At 40.5% G+C, this 16859-nt stretch overlaps 4 protein-coding genes across 8 annotated transcripts in view; all 4 read left to right on the forward strand.

Annotated features, from left to right (window-relative positions):
• Positions 1 to 16859, forward strand: part of cbx5 (chromobox homolog 5 (HP1 alpha homolog, Drosophila)) — a 174812-nt gene that overhangs the window by 130964 nt on the left and 26989 nt on the right. The gene's annotated exons all lie outside the window — the stretch shown is intronic.
• Positions 8140 to 13290, forward strand: csad (cysteine sulfinic acid decarboxylase). Its single transcript, XM_072449890.1, has 15 exons — positions 8140 to 8205; positions 10027 to 10129; positions 10196 to 10332; positions 10392 to 10518; positions 10589 to 10679; positions 10753 to 10975; positions 11074 to 11153; positions 11229 to 11283; positions 11373 to 11489; positions 11573 to 11637; positions 11961 to 12042; positions 12129 to 12328; positions 12415 to 12466; positions 12550 to 12639; positions 12752 to 13290. The coding sequence occupies exons 2-15, from the start codon at positions 10105 to 10107 to the stop codon at positions 12923 to 12925; spliced, it is 1518 nt and encodes a 505-aa protein (XP_072305991.1). The 5' UTR covers positions 8140 to 8205; positions 10027 to 10104; the 3' UTR covers positions 12926 to 13290.
• On the forward strand, positions 8794 to 9770 carry LOC140363373 (uncharacterized). 2 transcript variants are annotated; one of them, XM_072449892.1, is made up of 3 exons: positions 8794 to 9125; positions 9205 to 9300; positions 9466 to 9770. In XM_072449892.1, the coding sequence occupies exons 1-3, from the start codon at positions 8807 to 8809 to the stop codon at positions 9750 to 9752; spliced, it is 702 nt and encodes a 233-aa protein (XP_072305993.1). In that variant the 5' UTR covers positions 8794 to 8806; the 3' UTR covers positions 9753 to 9770. The 2 variants fall into 2 exon arrangements, with proteins under 2 accessions (XP_072305993.1, XP_072305992.1); XM_072449891.1 differs by having other exon boundaries at positions 9202 to 9300; positions 9466 to 9767.
• znf740b (zinc finger protein 740b) overlaps positions 13328 to 16859 on the forward strand; it is a 4441-nt gene continuing 909 nt past the window's right edge. For 2 of the 4 annotated variants that reach the window (XM_072449893.1, XM_072449894.1), the window contains exons 1-6: positions 13346 to 13464; positions 14566 to 14712; positions 14857 to 15075; positions 15176 to 15304; positions 15381 to 15510; positions 15595 to 15713. In XM_072449893.1, coding sequence (XP_072305994.1) covers positions 14668 to 14712; positions 14857 to 15075; positions 15176 to 15304; positions 15381 to 15510; positions 15595 to 15713 — 642 coding nt within the window. In that variant the 5' untranslated portion in view covers positions 13346 to 13464; positions 14566 to 14667. Of the gene's footprint in view, positions 13465 to 14565; positions 14713 to 14856; positions 15076 to 15175; positions 15305 to 15380; positions 15511 to 15594; positions 15714 to 16859 lie in introns of all 4 variants that reach the window. The other 2 variants (XM_072449895.1, XM_072449896.1) reach the window with 2 other exon arrangements.

Consider the following 16859-nt stretch of genomic DNA (forward strand, 5'->3'; position numbering starts at 1 on the left):
ATACACAGAAACACACACTCCAATACACAAAGACACACACTCCAATACACAGAGACACACACTCCAATACACAGAGACACATCCTCCAATACACAGAGACAGACACTTCAATACACAGAGACACACACTCCAATACACAGAGACACATCCTCCAATACACAGAGACACACACTCCAATACACAGAGACACATCCTCCAATACACAGAGACACACACTCCAATACACAGAGACACATCCTCCAATACACAGAGACACACACTCCAATACACAGAGACACACACTCCAATACACAGATACACATCCTCCAATACACAAAGACACACACTCCAATACACAGACACATCCTCCAATACACAGAGACAGACACTCCAATACACAGAGACACACACTCCAAAACACAGAGACACACACTCCAATACACAGAGACACACACTCCAATACACAAAGACACACACTCCAATACACAGAGACACATCCTCCAATACACAGAGACAGACACTCCAATACACAGAGACACACACTCCAATACACAGAGACACATCCTCCAATACACAGAGACAGACACTTCAATACACAGAGACACACACTCCAATACACAGAGACACATCCTCCAATACACAGAGACACACACTCCAATACACAGAGACACATCCTCCAATACACAGAGACACACACTCCAATACACAGAGACACATCCTCCAATACACAGAGACACACACTCCAATACACAGAGACACACACTCCAATACACAGATACACATCCTCCAATACACAAAGACACACACTCCAATACACAGACACATCCTCCAATACACAGAGACAGACACTCCAATACACAGAGACACACACTCCAATACACAGAGACACACACTCCAATACACAGAGACACACACTCCAATACACAAAGACACACACTCCAATACACAGAGACACATCCTCCAATACACAGAGACAGACACTCCAATACACAGAGACACACACTCCAATACACAGAGACACATCCTCCAATACACAGAGACAGACACTCCAATACACAGAGACACACACTCCAATACACAGAGACACATCCTCCAATACACAGAGACACACACTCCAATACACAGAGACACATCCTCCAATACACAGAGACAGACACTCCAATACACAGAGACACACACTCCAATACACAGAGACACATCCTCCAATACACAGAGACAGACACATAGAGACTAGTGAAGCTTCATCTTCTGTCATAGTCTTTCTCCTTCTACAGGACCTATAGATCTATTACACATTAAGAGATTAAAAAAAAAGAAAAAACCTCTAACACGGGTCCAGATAGATAAAAGATAACATTTCTTAAACCTGATACATTTATTTATCATCAATTTTAAAATAATTCAATATCTTATCAATGTTTTGGTTAAATTTCATCACCACCAATTCATGAATGACTCATTTACTTCTTTATGTTAAAATCAATATGTTGGATCCATATTTCTTGACTATATAAAGGCTTTAGATCGAGTGGAGCATTATCGGTATTTGCTTCTTGACAAATGATATATTTGGACACAAATGAAATGTTATGGTTGAACTATATCATCACAATAGATCTAAATATGTCACTCGTGGTGTTCAGAGTACCTCAAGGCACTCGAGGCCACTTTTATTTTCCATTTTTATCATTGATCTTCCTCAAATTATCTTAAAGGTGCCATAATATGCTTTTTTCACGTTTCGTAGTCTATCCTAAGTGTATAATTGATAATAATAAGGGTTGTGCAACACCCTTAACATAATAGTTAAGAAATATCACCCAGACCTTGGACCCCCTCACCAACCCGGAAATGCAGACGGCTTGGTTTGATATTCGCCCCCACCCTTGCGAAGAGCGATCTGGCTCCCCCGCCCAACCCGTGACGTAGTCTCAGAGCGTGTGTGCCCCGCCCACCCGTGACGTAGTGTGTGCCCCACAGCTGTGTGCTGTAAGCTCTGCGGTGCGCCGCTCCGCGCGAGTGAGTGAGAAAGAGTCTACTTTGAGACTAAATAAATCTGGTTTTAATTCTGCAGCGTGCGCAGAACAGATATATCTATAGATCTATAGATCATAAGTCTTATGTCCATCGCGCTCTTATTTCCTGTTTTTTCGGTATTGGATAGAACTTCTCTCCGTTTATTTTCCCGGTTGCTGCATCAACTGCCACATAAACCTTCACCATTGTGATAATAGTAAAGAGTGCGATATCATTAATGAAGTTTTGGGCCTCTTTGAACTGTGTTTCCTCGTAAATCGAAGCAGAAAAACTCCGGGGCTTGTATTGAGAGACACTGCAGACTGCAGCAGCGCGGAGCCGGGGGGAAGGGGGCGGGAGGCGGCAGGCGGGAGGGTGAGGCTGGTGGAGAGGGGGGAGGGGGGTGGTTATGACGCGGTCTTGCCCCACCCCCCGTCAGTTTGGAGATTCGCGGAAAGGAGATAGTCTGTAATATAGCTAAAAACTGCGTGAATCAATCAAAAAAACACTCTGGGTACATATATGAAGCACAAATAGCAATATAAGAAGGTCAAAAGCTCTGAAAAGTCGATTTTGCATGTTATGGGACCTTTAAATAGTTTGATAAATATTTATGCTGATGACATTGTCATTTACACCTCTAACTCCGATCTTTCATTTGTACAAAATTATGCAACTTCAAAATCAAAAATGACTGTTACAGAAGATATCTCTTTTCTGTGCATTATGTATAAGTGTTCCTCTCATCCCTGTACCTAGTCTCTAAGGTTTAATCTGGACAGTGTTTTAATTAATTATATATATATTTATTAATTAATGATAATATTGTATTGTATGTCGTGTTTTGTCATTGTATTTCTTTCATGTATTTTGGGGCTTTCTGCAAATACATTTAAAATCTCAAACTTAAATTTCCTTGTGCAGACCTGTGTCGTGCAGTGTTATGCTCTATACTGTATCTCCCTAGTACATACTCACTCCTCCCTCAGAGTGAATGATACTCTCTTACACGCTAATCTGCCCTGGATATTAATTACAGTCTCCATTAAGATTTAATAAATACTTCCCAGGTGGTCTCGCCGTGGAGCAAACTCAGAGCCTTATCGAATGTTAGGCCTTTAATTGGCCTTTCACTCCAATAAATGGCTTTTTAATTAGCGTGCTGTTATCTTAGTGGCACCACACCACAGGGCCACGGTGAGGGGAGCGAGCAGATGTGGTGGTTGTGCTGACTGAGGGCATCTTAATGACCTGAGGTAGGCCGCATCATTGTATTACACAATATCCCTCTCACCGCCGCCAAGAGAACAAAATGCAATCTGTGAGGAGCAGCAGCGGTCTCAGCCCAAATGTCAGAGGGCGGCATATAAATAAAGCACTGAAAGAGCTGTCGACTAGTTTGATTGTACCTTAGCAGTCCTTAATTAATAAACATATTTTACAATAATAGACCAATGTGTCAAAGCAATGTTTTGATGCTGACAAATATATTCAACAAAGTCTTGGCTAATGACTTGGATTAATCTGCTGTTGGTTTGTCATAAGAATACTTTTTTATGGTCCCATCACATCTTTTCTGTATTGTCTTTTTGTCACTATTTGGAACAATCAACAAACAACCAGAAATGGTCTTTGATATAGCATTATCATATTTGGACAAAATCGTTTAAGGAGATAACCCAGTACAACCATGAGGTCAAGTTTAGCTACATGAAAACAGTATTAAAGTTATGAAAGTGGAAGTTTAAATATCTGAACCAGAACCTCCCGCCACAAGAACAGTTTCTTTTCCTCTGCCGTTGGACTCATGAGCACTTGCCACCATTCTGCACTGTTCATTTTTTGCATCATTCTGACCAACAGAAAATTATTTATATATTCAGTCTATTTTATTTTATTTGTAGATTCTACATTTCATGCATACCATTTTTTATATGTTTTGCTACTATTATTATTCATTCTTGTGTGTTGCACCTTAATGCCAAGGCAAGTTTCTAAAGCAAGACCCCTTCTGAATCTGATTCTGATTCTACAGGAAATTAATATTGTTCATTTACTAATTTTTGTGTGAGATCATGGACATAATCCCTAACATCGTGTTAGCCATCTGTAGATAAAACAGAAATAAACCTACTCTTGCATCACACTATGGAGTGTGACATCATCAGGAAACAAACAGGCCTGAGCAAACCTGTAATGATCATTTTGATCCCTTAATACAGATGTATACACTGTATTTAACATTCTTTTGTGTTTATAATGACTCATCAGTACACACAAAAGAAAGGGAAAAAATAAATAAATGGGCGACACAGCTAAAAACAGAGGTGCTCATTCCTCCAATGAAATGTGCAGCTAAAGTTGGATTACTAACTTGAGGTGTAGTTTCTTATCCTTAAACAAGTTTCGATCATGTCACAGTCTTAGTGAGCACGTGTAACTTTTATTAGCAGACAGGCTTCTCAAGGGGCTGCTGGGTGTGACACAACACTCCAATCAGTGTGATATCCGAACAAGCAACAATTATGCCGCTTACTGGTGGAGTCGTGTGTTTGTGCACACTCTTCCGTGAGTGCAGCGAGACGCAGCGGGACACTGCCTCAGAGTGACGGCTGTCACCAACACTTACATCACCCGCACTGCTCTCTCAAACTGTTTTCACAGTGCAAATCCCTCACAGAATGGAGTTTACAGGGCTGCTTTTAACAGAACTGAACAGGCTAAATAATTAACAGTATAAGTAACAGTGGAAAGTTTTGATCTGAGTGAAATACAAACAGGTACAAACAGGTGAGTCGATTTTTCATATTGTAATTTTACTTTAGTAATTTGTTACTTCCCCGGTTAATCTTTGTTTTATTTTAGTTTTGTCTATTTTATGAACGTCATCCCTTTTCAGGCTGAGCCAAAGGGTGAGAGCTCCCTCTACAGGCCGCTTCGGGAGGTGACATCATTCCTCTGGCAGTTCAAAGCAGGAAAATAATTCCGTGAATAAAACAAATCTGATGGAATAACTCAAAAAACCTGGCATGCAAAAAGAACAAAAACGGCTTTATTTAAAATCATGCTGTCTGACCTTTAAGTCCACCCTCCATTAAAGAACATGCCTTTGCCCACTTTGCACTTTTCCATCCATAGCTCTTTCTCTTCCCACAATGCAGTGCGAGAGCAGGTTTACTCTGTCCATCAAACAACTGTGTTTTCATGTATTAGTCTTGAAAGGAGGAAAATGCATTTACTTCAACTTTTTCTCTCTCTTGAGTGCACACACACACACACTCACTCACACACGCACACACACACATGCACTCACACACACACACACACGCACACATACACACACACGCTGGCATTTTAAATAATTTAAACCACTATAAATGTTAATGGGCACCTCAATTATATTAGTGGCAGGACCTATAAGTCTTCCCAAACTGTCTCCCTCGATAATGAACAATAGCTTCATGTATATTTGATTTTAGAGAATATGTGTCATGCAGAATTGTGAGAGATTGCCACATTATTCTTGAAAATGCGGTCTTGGCAGATATTGGTGTAGACATTTTATTTTTTACACTTATATAGCTTGATTTATCATTTCCTTAATCTAATTTGCATGTTCTGTACAGTTTTAACCCCTCATCTCTCTCGCCTCAGCCGTCTAACCTTCTTTACTGACACACTGCTTTTGCATTATTTATTCTAAATAAACAGCCACATCAGAGTCACTCACATGTACAGATGTCCCTTTGCTTTGCTCCATCTCCCCCTGGGGGCAGGTGCAGAGGTACAGAGGTGCAGAGGTGCAGAGGTACAGAGGTGCAGAGGTGCAGAGGTGCAGAGGTGCAGAGGTGCAGAGGCAGGTGCTGATGTGCAGAGGGAGGTGCAGAGGTGCAGAGGTGCATAGGTGCAGAGGGAGGTGCAGAGGTGCAGAGGTGCAGAGGTGCAGAAGTGCAGAGGTGCAGAAGTGCAGCGGTGCAGAGGGAGGTGCAGAGGTGCAGAAGTGCAGAGGTGCAGAGGGAGGTGCAGAGGTGCAGAGGTGAAGAGGTGCAGATGTGAAGAGGTGCAGAGGTGCAGAGGGAGGTGCAGAGGTGCAGAAGTGCAGAGGTGCAGAAGTGCAGAGGTGCAGAGGTGCAGAAGTGCAGTGGGAGGTGCAGAGGGAGGTGCAGAGGTGCAGAGGGAGGTGCTGAGGTGCATAGGGAGGTGCAGAGGGAGGTGCTGAGGTGCAGAAGTGCAGAGGTGCAGAGGTGCAGAGGGAGGTGCAGAGGGAGGTGAAGAGGCAGGTGCAGAGGTGCAGAAGTGCAGAGGTGCAGAGGTTCAGAGGGAGGTGCAGAGGTGCAGAGGGAGGTGCAGAGGTGCAGAGGTGCAGAGGGAGGTGCAGAGGTGCAGAGGGAGGTGCAGAGGCAGGTGCAGAGGTGCAGAGGTGCAGAGGGAGGTGCAGAGGTGCAGAGGTGCAGAGGTGCAGAGGGAGGTGCAGAGGTGCAGAGGTGCAGAGGTGCAGAGGGAGGTGCAGAGGTGCAGCACAGGTAAATACAATGAAGCATCACTGGTTCCAAATACATACAGATGTTTTAAGTATTATTTCCACATAATTAGTGCAATTTTAGTTTTGCACATGAGGCAAATGTGGTATTCAAAGGTTAAATTACATCTGAACCAAGAGGATTACGTCTGAACTGAGGTGAACACATGGCGTAAACTCTAAACCAAATCAATACGTAAATTGTTGAATTGTGACATACGCAGGTTTAAGCACGTCATATTTTTCTTAGTTCAGTTACGTTTTCAGACCGGGATGTGTATTTTTATCCTGATGCCTCATGGGATTGTGTGAAGCTCCTTGTAACATGTTTTTGAGAAAAGCTGTTCTATTACAAATGATTATTGTTGCCGAGGAGGAGGCTTGTTTTCTGGAGTTGCCTGGTATTTGTTAAATGTACTTTTTTGTGTGGCTCCTGCTTTAAAAGTATTGATGTTATTAAAAAAAATACCAAATGGGGTTATTTAATACATACATTAAAGAAATTTGGATTTGGACCGTCATAATTGTTACTTAATTATAAATGTTACCTCTGGCATGAGGAGAGTTAGTAAGAAGAGGATGCAGCAGACTTAATAAAGCTTAAAACATTTTCTGTTAAACAAAGAATTGCTGAAGGTGTCGGAATTTAAGTTTCATCAGAATAGACTGAATGTGTTTTGTTTTTCTAAACATATATTTCAGGAGCATTACCCAAAATACAGCTCTCACATTTAAAGATTGTTGACATTTCAGTTCTTGATACAAATATTTAGTTAACATGTGAATAAAAGAACCACACACAATAAATAGTTTACAGTTCAAGATGAGCAGTTTAACATTGATCAAAACAGTAAAAATCTCTCACAATCACTGGAAACGTAAATCCCCCACATTTTCTCTATTTCAATATCTTTATATTTCTTGTTCTTCTCCGCCTTGTGCTGCAAGACAGATTTGTGCACAATATTTAAGAGAAAATAGATCTTTTGGAATACCAAAAAGTGTCATGTATTTTAAGTTGTAAAATGAGAGCAAAAACGAATGAGTTGCGTTTATAATTTTTGTTCAGTGTAATTCAACAGACACAAAACTTTTCCATATTTCACAATGTTTCTCTCACACTCAATGTGTGAAACTGTGTTTTCAAACTAGACAAGACAGACAGATATTTCAATTAGTAATGAAGATTTGGAAATTCCACATTCCCAGAGAGAGAGAGAGAGAGAGAGAGAGAGAGAGAGAGAGAGAGAGAGAGAGAGAGAGAGAGAGAGAGAGAGAGAGAGAGAGAGAGAGAGAGAGAGAGAGGTATACACAGAGAGAGAGAGAGAGAGAGAGAGAGAGAGAGAGAAGTATAAACAGAGAGAGAGAGAGAGAGTATACATATCTCTCTGTCTCCCTCTCCCTCTCTCTCTCTCTCTCTCTCTCTCTCTGTAATAATATATAATACAATATAATATATAAGATAAGATAATATAATACATCCATGCCTGTAGTGTATGAATTCATTTTTCATCTTGTGCCATGCACCACCACCAGATGTCTTCAAATGCATGTGTCTGAAGCTGTTGACTTGCAGTAAGAGCTCCAGTCCAGGAGGAGGCGCCACTAACATTTCCATGTATTGAGCCAACCAGAAACCGAAGGAATCTGAAGTTCCTTTCAAGAATAAAGACTTAATTTCACAGTAAATGGTAAGGATCTTATTCTTTCCCTGTTTTAGCCTCGTAGGCTTTGGAAACTAAGTCAACAAGGACAACATTATTCTGATTGTGGAGTGTCCCACTTTGCTCTCCTCTAACTTCAGCCTTTTCTCTTCGGATTTAAGGCTGTTTATCGTTTGTTACTAAAGAATATATTTAATATCCGAGCAAAAGAGTTGTACTTTAGTGTTTCATCTTCACTGTAATGACTCTCATTGTTCCCCATAATGATAATGTTACACCAAAACTGTGCGCTTTTGTGCGTGTTTTTGTGTATGTGTGTATTTCATAGTTACCTTCATTGCGCATTAAAAAATAATAATAATTGATTATTAAAAAATAATAATTGATTAAAAATACAAATAATAATAATAATAATGCTGTTTGTACATATATTGTACTTTGATGCCTCTTGGTCAGGACTCTTTGTATAACGTTTTTTAATCTCAGTGGGAATCCTGGTTAAATAAATGTTAAATAAAATTATATAAATATTGATCATAATTTGCTATTCATTGCATTGATAAATTCATAAACACAAGCTCAAGTGCAGATTCTCATGACTACGTTTAGGTGACAGTGATGGTCAGATATGAGCGACAATGCTCCTTCAGGTGAACTGCAGCTGCTCAGACGGAGAAAGGCCCAGCTCATCTCCATCCTCAGTGGACAGGCAGACTTTGTTCTGCAGCATGCAGATTCTCGCTCACTGATCACTCCTCAAGGCTATCGGCAAATCAAAAGCTGCCGTATCCCAGATGAAAAGATGCGGGACCTTTTGGACCATATCATAGAGAGAGGGCCCGAGGCAGCACAGGGACTGCTGGAGCTACTGCAGAGCCAGGAACTGCAAGAAACGTTCCCAAAGTTGGCTTTTATCAAGTCCACACAAGCGGATAGTATATGCTTTGGTAAATCAACACCAGTTTTCTTGGATATCTGGTTATTACCGTATACGTAGGTTAATATTTATTTTTGGTTAACAAGGAGACGAAAGAAAATCAAGAAGCAAAAGACTCAAGAAGCACAAAAAGACACAAGAAATGCAGGAAGAGGTTGTTCCTTCCAAAAAGACCTTCAATGCAAGTAAGTTGTTGTTTTTTTTCTTGTGAATAAGTGGAAAATGATTTGTAAATCAGTAAATTGAATATTTAAAAATGCCTTTCACGGATTAAAACAACAAACATTTGTGAAAGCTCAGGGAACTCTTGCTTCCATGGCTGATGTTTCCTCTTCTTGTGCCGTGTGCAGCGCTGGTGACAGAGAAGCAGCTCATGTCCGTGGCCCGGGCTATAGGACAGTCCTGGAGAGAGGTGGCCATCATAGCTCTTGACATCCCGTCTGTGAAGTTGGAGCAGATTGTAGCAGACAACCCCAACTGTCAGGTGAACCAAGTGTTTACTGCTCTGCGCCACTGGAGGAACGTCCAGGGGAACAACGCCACTGCCGGCTCCCTCCACTCACTGCTCAGTCAACAGCATCTCGCTCTGCCACAAGAAGCCTTCAACTTTCTACTGGACGAGTCATCTCCCATGTAGAGACAGTTCAGGACACATTCTGAGAAAACAGTTATTTCAATATTTTACATGTATCACTTGTATGACATTTTGTTTTTAAATACACCATGGCTATTGTAAGCTAAAAAAATAAATGTACTTTTATTATCACTCTTGTGGGTGGTTATTTTGTCTCTTTTTTATTTTCTGCATTTGTTGTAAAATGGTTCCAATAAATTTGACTTGTTGATCATTTACTTTTTCTAAATGGCCTGTTATGGTAACGTCTGCTGTTTGTTGTAACCTCCTCTTACAGGCTCCGCGAGTACAAAGGTTACTTTAACTCTGTTTCCTCAAAGACACTTCCCAGTGGTTTAGAGGAAAAGGCATAAACATGACCTCCACTCGTTCAAATCAATGTAAGTAAATTAGGAATAGAAACATTTTTGAAGTTAAGACTTTTTTTAAATGAGTTGAATTTACAGCACATGAAGATTCATGCTGTGCACTTGATTTCAATGAGCCGATCATTGACCATGCGGAAGGCCAGCTCTTCTTGGATGAAGTGTTCAGAATTTTAGTTGAAGAGGTTCTCTGCAAGGGCACAAATGCCAATGAGAAGGTAATTAAACAACATTGCAGTTTCTTTTCTAGAGGGTAATGCTCTGTTTTATGTCACAGGTTTGTAGATATGAAGAGCCTGAGGTTCTGGCTGAGATTTTAGACCTGGAGTTAAGAGAGAAAGGAGAACCTCATGATAAACTGCTACAGAGGGTCAGAGATGTTGCCACTTACAGTGTTAAAACTTGTAAGTCTTTTTAAATCAATTAAGAAATAAATGCATGTCTTAATGATTCCTCCATAAAACATGTTTTCAGGTCACCCACGTTTTTTGAACCAACAGTTTGCTGGTGTTGACTACCACTCCTTAGCAGGAAGATTTCTCTCTGAGAGCCTGAACACCAATCTGTAAAAACTGACACAAAAACAATGCAATTATTTCTCCCTTTGATAGTGTATATTAATGTAATGCTCTGTGCAGTTTTACGTATGAGGTGGCACCCGTGTTTGTGCTGATGGAGAATGAGCTCCTGAGAGCGATGCGTGGTCTCGTGGGGTGGGCTGAAGGAGATGGGCTCTTCTGTCCAGGGGGCTCCGCCTCAAACATGTACGCCATGAATTTAGCACGATACCAGCTATTTCCTGATGTCAAAACCAAGGGGCTGAGGAGCCTGCCACAACTTGTTGTATTTACATCTTTTGAAGTAAGAGTGCATTGTTTTACTGCAGTTGTATTGATGATGCTCAATGTCGTGTGCAATAACAGGCTGACAACACAATATGAACACACGTGTTTCCTCAGAGTCACTACTCTGTGAAGAAAGGAGCTGGTTTTCTGGGGATTGGCACAGACAATGTTATCCTCGTGGAGGTGGATGATGGGTAATAGTATATTCTGCTCTGTCATAATAAATTTAGTTGTTGCTTGTTGTACTTATTGTCTGCACTGACAAGCAGAGGCCGTATGATTCCAGAGGACTTGGAAGAAAAGATCAAATGCACAAAATCCCAAGTGAGTGTTCTTATCTGTTACATTGGGCTCTCCAGTCACTTGTAAGCCCAATGTCCCTACAGTAGAGCTTTCATTTTGATTTCCACAAGGGGGCAGTACCATTTCTTGTAAGCTGCACTTCTGGGACCACCGTCCAAGGGGCTTTTGACCCTCTCGACCGCATCGCTGATGTTTGTGAAAAGCACAAGCTGTGGATGCATGTTGATGTGAGTTTCAAAGTCAAGTTTTCTGTGGTGCTCTTTGTGTTGTCTTCATTTAAATTGAGGACACTCTGCTTTGTTTGTTTCAGGCTGCTTGGGGTGGAAGTGTGCTCTTTTCCATGCAGCACAAACACCTGATGAAAGGAGTTGAGAGGTTATTATTAATAATAATATAATTCTTGTATGTTTTCTCAATCTTTTTTTAGCTTGATTTTGCCTTGCCCATACATAATGCTACTGAATATATATTTCTTCTCCTCTATAAACGGATTCATTATGTTTATTATCCAGATTGCTCTCAGTAAGTGAAGTTTAATTTCTTATTAAACTTCACTTATTTGAGTAGAACTAAATGTTATGTTTACATGATGGGGGCCTTCCACATAAATATTGTAATATTTGGATAGGCGCTTCATAAATAACTACTCTTGTTTATTCTTTCACGGTTGATCTAATATGTGATGTGTTTCTATCAAGGGCAAATTCCGTGGGCTGGAATCCTCACAAGATGCTCACCGCTGGCCTTCAGTGCTCCGTCCTGCTGCTGCAAGATACTTCGGTGTGGTACCATCTCAGAGTATAAACTCTCATATTACCAGCTGCAAGGTTTCACAATCTGTCATGGTTTTGTGGGTTTTCTGACAGAATTTGTTGAAGAAGTGCCACAGCGCTCATGCCTCCTACCTCTTTCAGCAAGATAAGTTCTATGATGTGGATCTGGATATAGGAGATAAGTCTTTGCAGTGCAGTCGTAGGGTGGATTGCCTGAAGTTGTGGTTGATGTGGAAAGCTGTGGGCTCTAGTGGATTGGCAGAACGAGTCAACAAGGCCTTTGCCAATGTCAGGTAATGTACATGAGTGTTGTTGCTTCAACCAAATTTACAGTATCAAGGGAGTATTTGAATATTAACTAATTAAATACAACCTATAGATACCTAACTGAGAAAATGAAGAAAACTGAGGGATTCAAAATTTTGAATGAGGTAAAATAGTCAAAACAAAGTCTGTGTTGAATAGATACTTATCAATCTGAGTTAATTTTTATTAAGTATTCTTTCAAAAACAGCCTGAATTTGTGAATCTATGCTTTTGGTACATACCCCCCAGTCTAAGGGGAAAGGAATTATGTGAAGATTATGAAAAGCAACTCGCAAAGGTTAGTCAATTATTTACATGCTTACAATTAAATTGGTTTGAAATATTCCAGATTTGTTACCTCTGTTTCTTTGATCAAAACCTGATTACATGTTTTTGCTCTCTGAATTTAGGTGGCACCAGTCATAAAAGAGCGCATGATGAGACGGGGTTCAATGATGGTTGGGTACCAACCTCTGGGAAACAAGGTCAACTTTTTCCGTGTGACAGTGTTTTCTCCACTTGTTTCCACAACAGATTTGGACTTTTTCCTGGAGGAAATAGAACGACTTGGGAGAGATTTGTAGCAAAAATATCAGTGTAGGCTCGATTAGTCATTTAGAAATGACTCATTCATTTTGTTTTGCGATTACTATAGACTATAATTCTAATTTTAATATAGTCAACAGAAATGCCATGTTTTAGTTTGTATGAAGAGGAGGGAAACGAAGTGTTATTAATGGTTATAAATGTGTTTTATGTCAAAAACGGCCAAACATTACTTATGTAGGCTAACATGTTTAAAAAACGATAGCCTCTCTGAGCACATTTAGGCATTGAGTAAGGTGTTTACTTTTAAATTAAACAAATTAGTCCTGCTAACTTATAATTGCACTATTAGGGAATAACAAGGACATTGCTTCTTTGATCCATCTTTTGCAAAAATAAAAATATTTTGACACAATATCGGCTCTTTTTTTTCTTTTTGGTCACATGATTTCGCGTTTGACCAATAAGCAGCCTCCTCGGCGAGTACTTCCGGTAGCGTTTCCGGTCTGTGTTTGTAAACTGGAAAGAAAATTGAAGTACGACAAGAAACCAAACCACCAAAAGTATAATTAAAGAGGTACGTTTAGTTACGGATTCTTGGACGGGGAGGCTAATTGCACGTCTTATGCAATGCTAAAAGTAGTCGTGGTGCAAATCGGAGGCGTTGTTTGGTGTTCGGAGCTGCGCGCACGCCCTGCTGCTGCTGCTGCTGCTGCTGCTGCTGTTGTTGTGCTGCTCATGTGGGGGTGGGGGTCCTGTGCGCCCCTCACCCGAGTCATACGAATGTGGACGTGTTCTATTCTTCTCCAAATGAGCTCTGCAATATGCTCCGTGCTGACTATGTGTTAATGCCACAGCAGCAACGGATCCCGCATCAGTTTGTCTGGAGCACATAGTTCTTCTGTCTAAACCTCTGTCTTGACTGGAAGTAAAGCAACATATACAACCTCTATTGGAACTTCAGGCAGAATATATGTGAATGCTTTGCTCATGGACGGGCTGATTTGGTTTAACTAAATATTACATTCTAGGGGTGGGTGATATTGACAAAATGTATAGCTCGAATATCCTGACAGTGATATTAAGGCAATATTATGAACAGAAATGTGTTCAAACGGATGTGAAATGTCTGTAAAAATGTATCCAAAATGTGCAGTAATACATTTTTTATTTTGAGGATGCATTTTGTAGCTCTTTTAACTCAAAACAACACCCACAATAATGTCTAAAGTTTGATGTAATGCCCACTTCTACATAACACATAATAATAAAAATATCTTATCTTGTCGTAACTATACTTCCAGACTTTGGCCACTGATGATTTTGGTAAGTGGTCTCTTCTGCCATTCCCAAAGCAGAGGCCCATTCTGAGCCTTTATAACTAAATATTGACCAAATGTATATCTCGAATATCCTGACAGTGATATTAAGGCAATATTATGAACAGAAATGTGTTCAAACGGGTCAAACAGATGTGAAATGTCTGTAAAACTGTATCCAAAAAGTGCAGTAATACTTTTTTTTTATTTTGGGGATGCATTTTGTGCTCATTTAACTTAAACCAACTCAAAACAACACCCACCACAATGATATCTAAAGTTTGATATAATGCCCACTTCTACATAACACATAATCATAATAATAAAAACATCTTATCTTGTCGTAACTCTACTTCCAGACTTTGGCCACTGATGATTTTGGTGTGAGTGGTCTCTTCTGCCTCTCCCAAAGCAGAGGCCCATTCTGAGCCTGTAGGTTAACACACATTCAAACCAAGACGATGACACACCCTCCTCACAGCAGTATCCGCCGACACATGAACTGGGTCAGTGTTGTCTTCTCTCGTGCCGAACTGCTTTACTATTCCCATGAACATAGAAGATTTGTGGGGGGTTGTTTTTTCGACCCAGACAAACCGTAACAGAAAATATCATTGTATTTAAATGTTTCTCTGTCTCTATGTTACCAGACTGGTTTGCTGGGCTGTGAAGCAGTGTTGTCCAGCATGGCACTAATGCAGGCCAACAGTATGCCCGGGCAGAAGATGATGTCACCTTTGGGCCAGGGGCGAAGAGACGGTCCTGAGTCCGACTCGCAGCTCTGTCAAAACCACAGGCTCCAAGGGCAGCACGGGCAGCTTCAGCACAACCACGGGAGCCATCTGTCAGTCGGGGTCAGTCCTCCTCTGGTGAGCGTCTTCTCCACTTTTAAATACACTAATGACTTAAAATGGCTCCTTTTTTGTTTACCCAAAACTCATCACTCTGTACTCGTGCTCTCTCTCAAAGCTGGTCGGAAAAGATGGGCGGTATTGTTCATCTATTTTGAATGAAGACATGTTGGCAAATCAGAATATGCAACCCAAAAAGAAGCACAGAAAGTCTCCGTCGCCCACCAAAATAAAAGCAGAAGAGCAGGTAAAATATACTAAAAGAAGAGCATCAAAGTTGTATCCAGTCATTGGGATTTCACGCACGTCTGTTAAATGTCTAGCAGGGTTTTCTGGAACCACTTGAAGATGACGTCTTCTCTCTAAAAATTCAGAAGAATTTTATCTGCGATCATTGTTATGGAGCCTTCAGGAGCAGCTATCACCTTAAGAGACATATATTGACACATACAGGTGACTGAGCGCTTCGCCAATGTCAGCAAAGGGTTTTGTTTTGTTTTAATGGACTGAATTTTCACACCTTGTGCCGTTCGACAGGAGAAAAGCCATTTGCCTGTGATTCGTGTGATATGCGCTTTATTCAACGTTATCACCTGGACAGACACAAACGAGTGCACAGTGGTGAAAAACCGTACCAGTGTGATCGCTGTCGCCAGGTGGGTCTCACCAAAGTCTCATGCAACTATACTTCATACTTTTATCTATTTACCAGTACCGTTTAATGTAATTTGGTGTTTATAACCAGTGTTGGGAAGGATAGTTGGAAAATGTGTTTATTTACAGAATACATGCAATTATATGTATTTAGCAACATTTTCCATTACACTGTCAAATATACTTAGAATACTTTCATGTTGAGTTGCATTATATTATAGTGTAAGATTAAACCTTAAAAAGCAAAATAAAGAAGGGAAAATTGCGCATCGTCACTATAAGAGCTGTGTTTTCTATTTTTCTCACTAATTCAGTTTTGAAGCCTAAACTGTGTTCCCAAATACTGCAATGCCGTGGCAACCAGTGATTGACCAATCAAATCTAAAATCACTGTGTCAAAACTATCATTAAATCATCCAGAAATGTATACAAATAAGCCAGTTTCCCTGCAGCGTGCCTCTTGGAGCTGAAGTCAGTGTTCTCTAGTCTCCCTCTGCTGGACACTGAGCATACTGCAGGATGCTTGCTTCGCTCAAAGTCGTTTTTAATGGGCTGAGTACCTGCCCTTCCATGGTCTGCTCTCTACCATAAATACCACAAATTGAGTGAACAGCAGCTTGTTTAGTGGTTTGGAGGACAACACCAACCTAAAACAACACTAAATAAAGCTTTTGGGAATCTTGGATGTTTGTGCCCTACTGTGGATGTCCAAGGCACGCAAATCAACAGCAGCGCCAAATTTCAACAAATGACTTAAAAACTAGGTGCTAGAGACTCTTTGTTTGTAGCTACGACTGTTCACGTGTAATTATTAGATGTTAGAAATACAGACAGTTATTTAATCGCATAGAGAGCTTTTTTTTGTGTAATGGAGGCTCAGGATTTAGCAGTGAAGTGACAGTGTTGGCCCATTCAGCACAAACCAATAGTATTTATTACCAATTGTAATCTTTATGACCCCCTGAAGTTTGCTTGCCAATCCATAAAAGTCACAGCACGCAACTGCTGTGATGTATTCCTCTGGTTTTAGAAACATAACATCTGAATACCACCACAAGTAAGAGTAACTGTTCTGGTACAATTAATATTCTAAATACATATTTTCGGTAAATGTTTTCTGTTACTTCCCAACTCTTTATTTCCAAATA

This window comes from Eucyclogobius newberryi, unplaced genomic scaffold (assembly GCF_026437365.1).
Source record: "Eucyclogobius newberryi isolate DKJ021-1_F unplaced genomic scaffold, fEucNew1.0.hap1 SCAF_17, whole genome shotgun sequence".
NCBI lineage: Eukaryota > Metazoa > Chordata > Actinopteri > Gobiiformes > Gobiidae > Eucyclogobius > Eucyclogobius newberryi.

What these genes read in the sequence shown, in the direction of transcription:
- csad (XM_072449890.1), top strand. Translation starts at nt 10,105, where the DNA reads ATGACCTCCACTCGTTCAAATCAAT. An exon ending in CACTTACAGTGTTAAAACTT is followed by an intron (nt 10,519 to 10,588) that starts GTAAGTCTTTTT and finishes ACATGTTTTCAG; the next exon opens with GTCACCCACGTTTTTTGAAC. An exon ending in CTGATGAAAGGAGTTGAGAG is followed by an intron (nt 11,638 to 11,960) that starts GTTATTATTAAT and finishes GTTTCTATCAAG; the next exon opens with GGCAAATTCCGTGGGCTGGA.
- LOC140363373 (XM_072449891.1), top strand. Translation starts at nt 8,807, where the DNA reads ATGAGCGACAATGCTCCTTCAGGTGAACTGCAGCTGCTCAGACGGAGA. An exon ending in AGCGGATAGTATATGCTTTG is followed by an intron (nt 9,126 to 9,201) that starts GTAAATCAACAC and finishes TTGGTTAACAAG; the next exon opens with GAGACGAAAGAAAATCAAGA. An exon ending in CAAAAAGACCTTCAATGCAA is followed by an intron (nt 9,301 to 9,465) that starts GTAAGTTGTTGT and finishes TGCCGTGTGCAG; the next exon opens with CGCTGGTGACAGAGAAGCAG.